This window comes from Panthera leo, chromosome C2 (genome assembly GCF_018350215.1).
Source record: "Panthera leo isolate Ple1 chromosome C2, P.leo_Ple1_pat1.1, whole genome shotgun sequence".
Classification (NCBI taxonomy): domain Eukaryota; kingdom Metazoa; phylum Chordata; class Mammalia; order Carnivora; family Felidae; genus Panthera; species Panthera leo.
In genome coordinates, this window is record NC_056687.1 from 126,361,778 (window position 1) to 126,376,176 (window position 14,399).

Below are 14,399 nucleotides of genomic sequence, written 5' to 3' on the forward strand. Positions count from 1 at the left end.
TAGTAATTTATCTAAATTTGGGTGATTCTTAAATAAGTAGTTATTTCATAAAGTAATACTGCATGTTAACTAGAAATAAGCGTAAAACTAGAGATATTTGTTTTAGTAGTTTGTTAAGCTCCTCTGAAAATTCTCGGGTACGTTATCTGCCAGTGCTTCATTGTTCTGTGTAACATTCTAGATTTATAAATTAGTATGTGACATTATGTTCTTTACCCATTTAAATTTATTTCTAGGTGCTAACTGCCAAAGAGAGAAAAACTCAAATTGATGATAGAAACAAATTGACTGAGCATTTTATTATCACACTTCCTATGTTGCTATCAAAGGTATAGTTTCATTTACATTTCTGTGCTAATATGCCACTGAGTTTGCTTATTACACTGAACTATTAAAGTAGTCACTTCTTTTTTCTTTGCTTCTCTTCCTTCTAGTATTCTGCAGATGCAGAGAAGGTAGCAAACTTGCTACAAATCCCACAGTATTTTGATCTAGAAATTTATAGCACAGGTAGAATGGAAAAGGTAAGACACTGTGAAATTGAAATTCTATTATAGTCAGTTTAATTAACTAGATTATTTCATTTCATGTAATCTATAGGCTTATAATTTGACAGATGCTTATTTTTATTAATCTAAATATCATAGTTTTTTTTTTTTCCCCTCCTCAGCATCTGGATGCTTTATTAAAACAGATTAAATTTGTTGTGGAGAAGCATGTAGAATCGGATGTTCTAGAAGCCTGCAGTAAAACCTATAGCATACTATGCAGCGAAGAGTATACCATCCAGAACAGAGTTGACATAGCTCGAAGTCAGCTAATTGACGAGTTTGTAGATCGATTCAATCATTCTGTGGAAGATCTACTGCAAGAGGTCTGTTTTAAAGTTAATGTGTATATATGTGATAATTTTGGCTAATAGTTATTCAGAGTTGTTGAATGTGTAAATTGTTTCCATTTTAAAGTAAAATCTAGTAGAATTGCCTACCTCTTTCAGATCTTAGCATTATTGCAGCTGTTCATCCTGTAAAGATTAGCCTTGGTTATACTTTATTTTAAACACCTATTCATAAAAGCTAAATTTTTTCTCTTTTAAGAAATACCTTTTTAAAGTCTGGCTTTTCTTAATTCATTTTTTCATTTTTTATTCCTGGAACCTAAATTACATTTTAATATTATTCAACTCCTATAATGTACTAATGAATACAACATAAAAATTAAGTGTACTTACAAGGAACAGCCACTCACCAGTGGTGTGCCCAGGATAGCAGCAGACCTCTCCCAACTGTTTTTTTTTTTTTTTTTAATGTTTATTTTATTTTTGAAGGAGAGAGAGTGAGCATGACCAGAGGAGGGGCAGAGAGAAAGAGGGAGACAGAGGATCTGAAGCCCCGACATGGGGCTCGAACCCAAAACTGAGATCATGACCTGTGTTAAAATCAAGAGTCTCACACTTAATCAACTGAGCCACCCAGGCACTTCTCCAGCTGGTTATTTTTATAATTATTTTTGTGATTCCCATTTCTTGCCCTCTTCCTCCAATCATTGTAAGGCAATTTGGAACCCCCACAGATTTCTGTGCTTTGATGGCCAGACTGATAGGATTTTCTTTTTAATCCATGTAACCAATTTTTCCAACTTCTAATTTTTAATTTTAACTTCTGAGTTTTATCAACCATTTTTTATTTTTCATTGTGATTTTGAGCTACCAAAGGAACTGACAGTAAAATCTTTGAAGTAACCATTAAAATCTTTAAAGCACGTACCTTTTCACTCAGCAGTTTCAGTGAACTTATGCTAAAGTATTAATCAAAAAAATGTACAAAGTTAACATTTATGACATTGTTTAAAATGCAAAAAATGGTTATCTCTGGGTATTACAATTATGGCTGTTATTTTTTATTTTTTTGCTTATTTGTACCTTGTTTTTTACCAACAGTGAATATGTACTCTTTATATAATAAAAAAGAATTCTTTTAGGCAGTAAGCATTAACAGACTTTCGTGTGAATTTGAGGGTAAGTAAAGTTATGGTAATGAAGTGATGTCTTTTTTTTATTTATAGGGAGAAGAAGCTGATGATGATGATATTTACAATGTTCTTTCTACATTAAAGCGGTTAACCTCTTTTCATAAGTACGTCATTTTATTTAGATTTAGTTAATAACATATTAGCCAACGTAAAATAGACTGTTTTGATAATATTTGACATCTGTATAACAATGGAAAATTTTAGACAAATATAGAGATGTTATGATTTTTCTACTATTCAGATTTTCTCTCTATAAATTATTGGTTTTTATTATTTGATTATTTAAGGAGTAAGATTTATCATTCAAGTGTAACAAATGTACACTGTACACTGTAAAAGTTTGTTAATCAATATTATTAACACATTAGATGGGCTTACTCTATAAGCTAGAGGTTTTTTTTTTTAATTTTTTAATATTCATTTTTGAAAGACAGAGACAGAGCATGAGTGAGGGAGGGGCAGAGAGAGAGACAGAGACACAGAATCTGAAGCAGGCTGCAGGCTCTGAGCTGTCAGCCCAGAGCCCAATATGGAGCTCAAACTCATAAACCTTGAGATTATGACCTGAGCTGAAGTCGGACACTTAACCAACTGAGCCACTCAGGCGCCCCATAAGCTAGGTAGAGTTTTATAGGTATAATTTTCAATTGATAGCTTTTAGAAATCTTAATAAGAAAAAAATTTGGGAGGAAGCCATGAAAGTTCATCTAAGTGTCATTTTCAAATTGTAATTTACATGTCCCTTGTTAATGAAGTGTGTTTGCTCCATAAAGAAAGGAAAATAAAGATCTTTGTTGTCTAAAGAATGTTTAAGTGTAGCCCTTACATTAATGAACACTTCAGATTTCAGAAGCAATGTCTAAAATCTAAGACTTTTAGATTTTCTTTTTACACAAGTACATTTTTTAGACTTCTATGGAGAAATAAACTCTTAGTTTTAAAAATATTTTGACATTTCAAAATAAAAATTGACAACTAATGTCAAAACTCTTATTTTAAAAAATATTTTGACATTTCAAAATGAAAGTTAACATTCACTGATCTATTTTTAGTAGAACTCATGAGAAAATAAAATGTCAGCATTATTTCAATTAAGAAGCCTATAGCCACACTAAATTTCGAGCTTTGCCATATTTCCTTTCCCCTATTTCTGTCTTTCTTTATCTCTATTTTATGAATACAAATGTCTTTTAAAAATACATATGGGGGAGCCTGGGTGGCTCAGTCGGTTAAGCGGCCCACTTCGGCTCAGGTCATGATCTCGCGGTCAGTGAGTTCAAGCCCTGCGTCGGGCTCTGTGCTGACAGCTCAGAGCCTGGAGCCTGTTTCAGATTCTGTGTCTCCCTCTCTCTGACCATCCCTCGTTCATGCTCTGTCTCTCTCTGTCTCAAAAATAAATAAACATTAAAAAAAAATTTAAAAAAAATACATATGTATTTTTATGTTTTGAAATTATGAATGTATTTGTTAAAATGTGTTTTAAAATATACTAGGAAGAATGAAATGGAATACAAGCTTAGGTTGACTATGTAGTAGTAACCTTCATTGAAAGGTGCGAATTTTTATTGTTAATTAGTTTCTTTTAATTAATTCCTAATATCAGCTTACATATTTTGTCTCCTCTCCCCCTTCATCGTCCTTGTCCCTCTTTCCCTTTTCCCTTTTTCTTCCTTTTTCTTTCCTTCCGTCCTTTTTTCTCTACTTCCATCCTCTTTACTTCTTCCTTTCTTTCTGAGTACTTGAACATTTTTTATCCATCTTTTTTGATTCTATAAGAAAATGCAGTTAGTTTATACTTCTGCCTACTCAAACTGAGTTCAGATTTCAATTTTCTTCTACTCTAGAATAAAGTTAATGCATTTTTGTTTATTTTAGTGCTCATGATCTCACAAAATGGGATCTATTTGGTAATTGCTACAGATTATTGAAGACTGGAATTGAACATGGAGCTATGCCAGAACAGGTAGGAGTTTGTTGATATTCCTTCTTTGTCCATTTTAGAAGATGAAGCTTCTCTGAGATCACACAGGATTATTAAAAGCCTTACATAGAAAGTATACTCCTTAAATGCAGATGCCTCTTTTGAGAATTATTGCTATAGTAATTGAATATTACTGGTAGGTGTTCATGATTGGATGTTACTGGTAGGTGTAATATATCTTCAGGTTTGAACAGAAAAAAGTAGAGAAACTTTTTTATAATGTATTTTAAAAATTTAATACTAAAGTAAACATTATTGTTCTTTTAGGAAAAATCCCATTAGTTTCCATAGTAGTAACTTCAAAACTTGATTCAGTTTGATGAAAATTCCTAATTATGGCTATATTGTAGGTACTGTTCTAGATATTGATAATGGTAAGCCTGAGTACGGCTTACTTTTTATAGTAGAACCATAGTTAAGTAAACTTGGAGCCTCTATTTAGATTTTAGACCTTTTTGCCTTCATATGTAAGTTGGAATGGAAAGGGCAGGAATTCACCAAATTTCTCTAGTCTGAAAGACACTTAAAATAGTCAATTCTATATGAGAATTAAGTTGTTAATTGTTAATTAACAGTTACAGTTATTACAGTTGTTAATGGTTACATGTAATGTAGTTAATTTTAATTGACAATTACATATAGTTATTGTTACTTAGCAATAACAATCTGTTGTAAGAATTAAGAGTTCTTTTGTATACTGCATATACTCATTCATTAGACCAAAATATCAACCAATAGTGAAGTATAGGTGGTGTTTAGGGGTGGTCTCATGTATTTCCATTTGGTAATGAATGCTTAAATACTAAAGCAGTAAGAATTTCAGCAGGTATAACAATTATGATTTCATATTAAAAGTTAATCACAGAAGTATACTTTCTCATTGTCTGTTTATATTCTCAAGCTGTTCTTTAAAGTTGAAAGGGATAGAGTTGAGGTATTCCTTGTTTTGGTTTCCTCATTTTCCTCAAGAAGATAATGAGAATAGCACATCTCTGTTTCATCTGGGGATTATAATTATGTCAAAATTTATTTTTAATTCACTATACCATCATTTATTGTCGTAGAACTGACTTGTGACTTCTTTGGTTGTCTTCTTTGATTATCTTGGTTTTCTCTTACTTATTTTCTTATTTCTTCCATTTTTAATTTCTTAGAGTAAGAGAACACATACATGTGACATTTGCTTATACTTTGTTACTCTTAACACATACTTTCTTTTTTTTAATTCAAGTATAGTTAACAGAGTGTTATATTAGTTTCAGGTGTACAATATAGTGATTTGACAGTTCTGTATATTACTCAATGCTCATCAAAAGTGTACTCTTAATCCCCTTCACCTCCTTCACCCATCCCCCCACTCACCTCCCCTCTGGGAACCATCAGTTTGTTCTCTAAGGTGAAGAGTCGGTTTTTTGATTTGTCTCTTTTTTTGTTTTGTGTTTCTGTGTTTTGTTTCTTAAATTCCACTTATGAGTGAAATCATGTAGTATTTGTCTTTTTCTGACTGACTTATTTCTCTTAGTATTACATCTTCTCATTCCATCCATGCTGTTGCAAATGTCAAGATTTCATTCTTATTTATGACCCATAATATTCCACTGGTGTGTGTGTGTGTGTGTGTGTGTGTGTGTGTGTGTGTGTGTGTGTCTGTGTGTGTGTGTGTGTGTGTATAAACACACATGCATATACATGCATACATACATACCACATCTTCTTTATCCATTTATTTAGTTGATGGATGCTTGGGCTGCTTCCATAATTTGACTATTGTAAATAATGCTGCAGTAAACATAGGGGTGCAAATATTTCAAATTAGTATTTTTGTATTCTTTGGGTAAATACCCAGTAGGAGAATTACTGGATCATTTTTATTTTTTTGAGGAATGCTGCACCAGTTTGCATTCCCACCAGCAGTGCACAGATGTTTCTTTTTCTTTACATCCATGTTTGCACTTGTTGTTTCCTGTTTGATTTTAACCATTCTAACAAGTGTGAGGTGATATTTCATTGAAGTTTTGATTTGCATTTCCCTAGTGATAAGTGATGATGAAAATCTTTTCATGTGTCTGTTGGTCATCTGTGTGTTTCCTTTGGAGAAATGTCTGTTTCTGTCTTCTTCCCATTTTTTAATTGTATTATTTGTTTTTGTGGTGTTGAGTTGTGTAAGTTCTTCATACATTTTGGATACTAACCCTTTCTTTATCAGATATGTCATTTGCAAATATCTTCTCCCATTCCATAGGTTGTCTTTTAGTTTTCTTGATTGTTTTCTTCGCTGTGTAGAAGCTTTTTATTTTGATACAGTCTCAATAGTTTATTTTTGCTTTTCTTTCCCTTGCCTCAGGAAACCTGTCTAAAAAAATGTTGCTGTGGCTGACGTCAGTGAAATTACTGCCTGTTCTCTCTTCTAGGATTTTTATGGTTTCAGGTCTCACATTTGGATCTTTAATCCATTTGAGTTTATTTTTGGGTATGGTGAAAGAAAATGGTCCCAGCCTCTTTCTTTTGCATGTTGTCCAGTTTCCCCAGCACCATTTGTTGAAGAGACTTTTTCCCATTGCATATTCTTGCCTCCTTTGTAAAGATTAATTGACCATAAAATCATGGGTTTATTTTGGTGCTCTCCCTTCTGTTCCACTAATCTATATGTCTGTTTTTGTGCCAGGACCGTACTGCTTTGATTACTACAACTTTGTAGTTTATGTCAAAATCTGGGATTGTCATCCCTTCAGTTTTGTTCTTTTTTTTTTCAAGATTGTTTTGGCTGTTCAGGATCTTCTGTCACAATTTTAGGATTGTTTTTTCTAGATCTGTGAAAAATGCTGTCGGTATTTTGATAAGGATTGCATTGAATCTGTAGTTTGCTTTGGGTAGTATGGACATTTTAACAATATTGGTTCTTCCAATCCACAATCATGGAATATATTTCTATTTGTGTCGTTAGACATGTCCTTAAAACTTTAATCATGTATATGAAGTTTTAGTGCATCACTACTAGATTGTGCTCTTGTTTGTTTTAGCAATAGAAACTATTTAGCAGTCAGCAGCTCTTAGAAACATGTCTTTAGATACCTACAATTGAAAATCTGGAAAGTATACAGAATTCAACCAGTTCTCCATAAGACCATACAGGCTCACTTTTGTAGATTGCCACTCTGTACTTTAAAATTCAGAGAAAATACCCTTTTTGAGTAAAGATAACAAATAACTACCAGAATGTTTGTGATTGCTTACCTTTAGTTATGCTTAATATTCTGAAGATAATTTAAAATTAATCGTCTAGCAGTTTTGGGTAATTGTATTGTCCATATGCTTGACTGTTTGTTTTCCATGGTAACCGTTTTAACTAGAAGTTTCCTAGTCTTCTGAGTTATTTTTTTTTTTTCTTTCCTCTTCCACTGATCTCTTTTCTCATGCCAATACTGTTTTAACTATTACAGGTTTAGAATATGTAAGACTGAAGTTTAGAAGAATTTACCTATTTATAATAATCTTTTAACTCAAATTATAGAAGAGTTACATAGAAAAATAAACTCTTATTTCCTTCATCTGATTCATCTATTGTCTCAAGTTTTCCACAGTTGCATACTCGCAAGCTTTCTCACTTTCTCTCTATATATATTATATATTTTATTTTCATATAAATATGCATATGTAACACAGTAATATTCTTTTTTAATGTTTTATTTTATTTTTGAGAGAGAGGGAGACAGTGCACAAGCAGGGTAGGGGGAGAGAGAGAGGGAGACACAGAATCTGAAGTAGGCTCCAGGCTCTGAGTTATCAGCACAGAGCCCAACGCGGAGCTTGAACTCACAAGCTGTGAGACCATGACCTAAGCCAAACTCAGAAGCCCAAACGATGAGCCTCCAGACACCCCTAATGATACTCTTCATAGCAGTTTTCCCCCAGCCCAGAATTCAAGCAATAATAATACATTGCATCCAGTTTTTAATGTCTTTTTTTTTTTTTTTTTTTTTTTTTGGTACTTTTAATCTGGAATGCTTTCTTGTTCTTTGTGTTTCATGACATTGACACTTTGAAGATACAGGCTAATTATTTTATAGAATGTACTCAACTGGGGTGACTGGGTGGCTCAGTTGGTTGAGCGTCCGACTCTTGGTTTTTGGCTCAGGTTGTGATCTCAGGGTCGTGAGATCAAACCCCACTTTGGGGCTTAAGAGTCTCTCTCTTCCTCTGTCCTTCTCCCTGGCTTACACACACTCTCCCTGTCTCAAGTTAATAAATATTTAAAAAAATAATAAAAGAATCTCCTCAACTTAGTTTTGTCTAATCTACATGTTTAGATTCATTCATATAATGCATTCTCGGTAGAATGCTACAATAAATGATATTCTGCCCTCAGTGTATCACATCAGGAGGCACATGATGTCATTTTGTTTCCTATTGTGATATTAATTTTGATCACTTTAATAAGGTAGGCTCTGCCAAGTCTGTCCTGTGTAGAGTTTCCATTTTCTTTTTTAATGTGGAAAGATTTCTTAAGAATATTCCTGTTTCTTATCAAACTTTGATATAGTGTTAGCATCCATTTATGATTCTTGCCTCAGTCATTTATTTCTCTCATGGTCACAAATGAAGTAAATAGTGACTTTCCATCATTTATTTATGTCATTTATTTATGTCATTTATTTATGTCATTTATTTGTTGGCCCTCTGCTATAAAGAAGAACTTGCCCTTCTTCGTTCATTTATTCATTTTTTAAAATTCATATAGACTCGTGGATTACTACTTTATTCCTATTCTGTCCAGCTGGTTAAAATTGAGTTCTATTGTTAATTTATTTTGGTGTTCAAATTGTTGTAGAATTAGACAGAGGGAGTTGCTTTGAGACCTCCTCCTCCTGTGTGCTTTTAAATATTTTTTTGAACACTTTGGAGCAAGAGTATGGCATCTGGCATCTGTTTGTGTCCTCCCCTATTCTAATGAGTTTTTAACCTACAAAAAGTATTAAAAATTATTACAGTTCTATAACACAGTAAACAATCCACATTTCAGAATTTATTGTAGTATTTCTTTTCTTTTTTTTTTTTTTAAGTTTATTTATTTTGAGAGAGAGAACACCAGCAGGGAAAGGGCAGAGAGAAGAGAGGGAAAGAGAATCCCAAGCAGGCTCTACTGACCGCGCAGAACCTGACGCAGGGCTCAATCCCACGAGGAGTGAGATCATGACCTGAGTCGAAGTCAGTAGTTGGATACTTAACTGACTGAGCTACCCAGGTGCCCCAATTTGTAGTATTTCTTCATATAATTTTTTGTAAAATAAAGGCAAGAAATATTTAAATTCTCCCTATTTTGTTTTGTGATTTTATGCCTATTGCCTGTTGGTGTCCTTGTAAGTTTATACCTTGTTTTAGATAACATCTATCAAAAATAAAATATTAAACTTCTGCTTTAATATATAGTTGCCAGAATTGTCTGAATTGATCCTACAAACTGAAAGCCAATAGAGAACATTTGTGAATTGTTTTGGTAAATATTTGCTATATAACAAGATAGTGAGAGTAAACCCATAAAGAGGAAGGGATTATAATCACAGGTCACTAACTCTGGGCTTCTCAAGGCATCAATAATAGAAATTTTTTTTTGTACTTTTCACATATAGTAATATTTTAAGTCTTTACATGTATACATTTGTTTAAGCCTTATGACAACCCTATAGGATATGTATGCCTTTACTATTTTTATTGATGATGAAACTGAAACATCGAGATACTAAATAACTTGCCTAATGTTACATAGCTGTTGCATATCCACTCAAACGAAGCTTTTAAATTCTTTTCAGTGTCTCTTCACATTTCTTGCTACTAATTTGCTACTGCTGTTTGCTATCCCATCCCTTCTGATGTTTGCCCCATGTCAAACTTTTTTTTTTTTTAATCTTTTTATTTTGTCTAAACATCTTTTGTATTTTTTCAGTGGGAATTGTGGGGAGAGATTAAATGCTTGTACTTGATCATCGTGAACTCGTAATCAACACATTTCTTTAGAATGAACATAGGTTGAGTTTAACTTCAGTAACATTATTGCTGTTGGATAGATTATGACTTTCTGTGTAAATAATGCAGTCATACTGTCTTTAGAAGAATGCTGATATGTTCCTTAGAAGACTACACACTTTTTTCCTTGACTGAACTTAGAAATTATTTCAGTTACTCACTTCTGACTATTCCTTGGGCATGTTATATCAAAATTTGGCTACCACCCCCACATACATCCAGATTACCACCTACCTTTTTATTATTGATCAAAAATGTGTTTGAGTGTCAGATCCTAAGGGAGGGAATATTAGAAGCATCCTTAATCTCAAGAGATTTTTATCTTTTAAAAAATTCTACCTCCTCAATATCTCTTTTGCCACCATTGTTTTAGCCCTACTATCATTTTCTTAGTTTAATCCTTCATATTTTCTCTTGTGAATCACAGTAGTAGTTACCTATTTTGTCTTAGTAACCTTAGTTTTAACCTTTTTCTAATCTAGGCTCTGTTCTAGTAATTCTCAACTGTATGTATGTATCAGAAAACCTTATGGAGTTGTTGGATGTTTTATTTTTTGTTTTTAAATACTCACATACTTTCAAATACCATTGTAGACTAATTTGGTGTAATCACTTTAGAAAGTTACTTGTCAAATTCTTATCAAAATTAAAAGCAGATATACCCTTGATTGACATTTATAATTTAGGAATTTAGACTACAGATATATACTTGGAGATGTGTAGAAAGACATAGGTACAAAGATGTTCATCGTAGCATTACTTATAAAAAATTACAACTTGAAATAATCTAAATTTTGATCAGGAGAGAACCAGTTAGCTTTGGTAGGATAGTTTTGATTCTATGCAGTGCTATGTCACTGTAAATTTTAAAATGTTAATATTATTTATGTTAAATATTCTATGTGAGAAAATTTAATGAAAAAGGCAAGGAGTAGAATGGTTATATAAATTTAAAGAGGTGATAAGATTTCAATATACAGACACCTGTTAATTGACAGATTGTATCTGGGATGATACATAAGGAACTGTTGAACAATGGCTTTCTTAATGGAAAACTAGAGATCTGTAGTGTTCAAGAAACTTAGTTTGAATTGTATACCATTATACTGTTGGATATTTCACTATGTACATCAATTGCTTTTTAAATTTAAAAATCTGTTGTTGAGTAATGAATAACTCAAAATTGACATTTGAAAACTGTGTACGGTTTAGGGGCGCCTGGGTGGCTCAGTCAGCTGAGTGTCCAACTTAGGCTCAGGTCATGATCTCGCAGTCTGTGAGTTCGAGCCCTGTGTCGGGCTCTGTGCTAACAGCTCAGAGTCTGGAGCCTGCTTCAGATTCTGTCTCCCTCTCTCTGCCACCCCCCCGCTCATGCTCTGTCTCTCTCTGTCAAAAATAAATAAACACTAAAAAAAAATTAAAAACTATGTACGGTTTATAATAGCACCAAAAAACATGAAATAACTTTGGCATAAATCAACAAAATGTGTGCAAGATCTGTATGCTGAAAACTACAAAACACTAATGAAAGAAATCAAAGATTTTAATAAATGAAGATTATATCATGTTCATGAATTAGAAGACTTAATATTGTTAAGATGTCACTTTTCCCCAAACTGATCTTAGGTTGACTAACACAATTCCATTTAAAATCTCTGCAGGATTTTTTGTAGAAACTGACAACTTGATTCATACAATTTATATTGAAGGGTAGGGGTGCCTGGGTGGCTCAGTTGGTTAAGCGACCGACTTCGGCTCAGGTCATGATCTCACAGTTTGTGAGTTGTAGCCCCGCGTTGGGCTCTGTGCTGACGGCTCAGAGCCCGGAGCCTACTTCGGATTCTATGTCTCCCCTTTCTTTACCTGTCCCCTGCTCACGCTCTGTGTCTCTCTGTCTCTCATTAATAAATAAATGTTAAAAAAAATTATATTGAAGGGCAAAATAATTTTTAAAAAGAACAAAGGTAGAATATTCACACTACCTTAAAGACTAAACAGTAACTTTGACAGTGTGGTACTGAAGAAAGGCTAGACATAGATCAAAGGAGCAGTATAGGGGCGCCTGGGTGGCTCAGTTGGTTGAGCGTCCGACTTCAGCTCAGGTCACGATCTCATGATCTCGCGGTCCGTGAGTTCGAGCCCCGCATCGGGCTCTGGGCTGATGGCTCAGAGCCTGGAGCCTGCTTCCAATTCTGTGTCTCCCTCTCTCTCTGCTCCTCCCCCATTCATGCTCTGTCTGTCTCTCTATCTCAAAAATAAATAAACGTTAAAAAAAAAATTTTTTTTTAAAAAAACAAAGGAGCAGTATAGAGAATCCAGAAATACATTCACATATATGTGGTAAGCTGATTTTTGACAGAGGTGCTAGGGCATTTCTTTGGAGAAGGGATAACCTTTTTAACAAATGGTTCTAAAATGAATATATATATATATATATATATATATATATATATATATATATATATATATATATATACACACACACACGTATATATATATGGGGAAAAAAAAGAATCTCAGTTCACACTTCATACCATCTACAAAATTAACTCAAAATAGACCTTTAGACCATAAAACTAAATGCACCACCTGTAAGTATAAAACATCTGAAAGTACACACAGGAGAAAATCTTTGTGACCTTTAAGTTAATCAAAGATTTCTTACATACAACATCAGAAGCATGATCCATAATTTAAAAATTTCAAAAATAACACATTCAGCAAAATTAAGCACTTCTGCTCTTGAAAGATAGTGTTAAGAGAATTGAAAATACAAGCATATAAGACCAAAAGATATTTACAAATCACATATCTGATAACACTTGTACTCAAAATGATAAAGATCTCTCAAAATTCAGTGGTAAAAACAACAGATAATTCACCATAGAAGATAGATGACAAACACATGAAAAGCAGCTTATCTCATTAGTCATTAGAGAAATGCAGATTAAAAGCATGATGAGATTTAGAAAGCAGTGGAACTTGTATGTTGCTGGCAGGAATGCACAATGGTACATTCACTTCAGAAAGCAATTTGGCAATTTCTTATAAAGTTAAATACACACTTACCATCTGGCCCAGCAGTCCATCTCCTGAGTATTTATCCAAGAGAAATGAAAACTTAAGTTTTCACATAAAAACTTTTTTTTCACATAAAAACCTATACTGGAATGTGTATAGCAGCTGTATTCATAATTGCCCCAAACTGCAAACAACTCAAATGTCCATCAAGTGGTGAAGGTATAAAAACAAATTATATTATCATCCATACAGTAGAATACTTCTCAGCAATAAAATGGAAGGTACCACTGAACCACTGTCATGCAACAACATGGATGAGTCTCAGTAACATACAGAGTCAAAGAAACCAGATGCACAAAGCTATGTGCTGTACAATTTTATTATACATTTTGGAAGAAGCAAAACTTACAGAGTCAGAAAACAGAAATCCAGAATGGTGCAGGGAGCTGACTACAGAAGAGTATGGGGGAATTTGAAGGATGATGAACTGTTCTATTTCTTGATTGTTTTGATGACTACCTGGTGATACATTTGTCAAAACTGCAGAACTGTATGTTGAAAACAGTAAAATTTTTTTGTATATAAATTATATCTTGATTTTTTTAATGCACAAGGACAAAAATAAGAGTAATTATTGCTCATACTTAATGAAGTCCATTTCAAAGCCTGACCAATGTATGTTTTGAAGTTTAGAAAGCCCCGGACCAAAATGCAACCATAAGAACAAAAGAAAACATTTATCACATGGTGGAAATTTCAGAACCAAGAGCCTTAGGTAGAAAAGTTTGATATAACCTTCATTCTTATTTTTCAGCTCTCTAGCAAAGTTATATATAATGGCTGCCGATATTATTTAAATTAAAATTAGTTGTTTAAAACGATTATTGGACTGTTTTTGTTGACTCTAAATCTTCAGGGGTGCAACATGAAAATTTCTATTTTTTAATCTTCATAGATCCTTCAGAAGCATGGCTAGAGTGAAGTACATCTGCTCTCTTAGAAGACAACATATAGTGTTATACCATGTTTTAAAAGTTCAAAAACTAGAAAAATCAAACAGTGTATTTTCCAATGATATGTATATGTGATAAAACTATTTTTTTAAGAGCCAGGACATGATATATATGAAATTTAGTAGAATGGTTTGCCAGTCTTAAGGAATAGGGGAAGAGATCATAGATGGATACCAAATTATTGATATCATAGTAGTTCTTAAATTTGGTAGTCTGTTCATAGGTTAATTTTATTATTATGCTTTATAATACAACTATTTTGAAGTATCAAATATTACATTAAAATATCTTAACAAAGAACAAATGGAAGCACTTTTCTTTGTTCTTGCAAA

General features: G+C 33.1%; 1 protein-coding gene across 7 annotated transcripts in view; it reads left to right on the forward strand.

The window, feature by feature from the left end:
* STAG1 (stromal antigen 1) overlaps nt 1-14,399 on the forward strand; it is a 402,324-nt gene that overhangs the window by 327,575 nt on the left and 60,350 nt on the right. For 6 of the 7 annotated variants that reach the window (XM_042954671.1, XM_042954673.1, XM_042954674.1 and 3 more), the window contains 5 exons: nt 237-329; nt 435-524; nt 671-874; nt 2,065-2,135; nt 3,907-3,994. In XM_042954671.1, coding sequence (XP_042810605.1) covers nt 237-329; nt 435-524; nt 671-874; nt 2,065-2,135; nt 3,907-3,994 — 546 coding nt within the window. The remainder of the gene's footprint in view (nt 1-236; nt 330-434; nt 525-670; nt 875-2,064; nt 2,136-3,906; nt 3,995-14,399) is intronic. The other variant, XM_042954675.1, reaches the window with a different exon arrangement.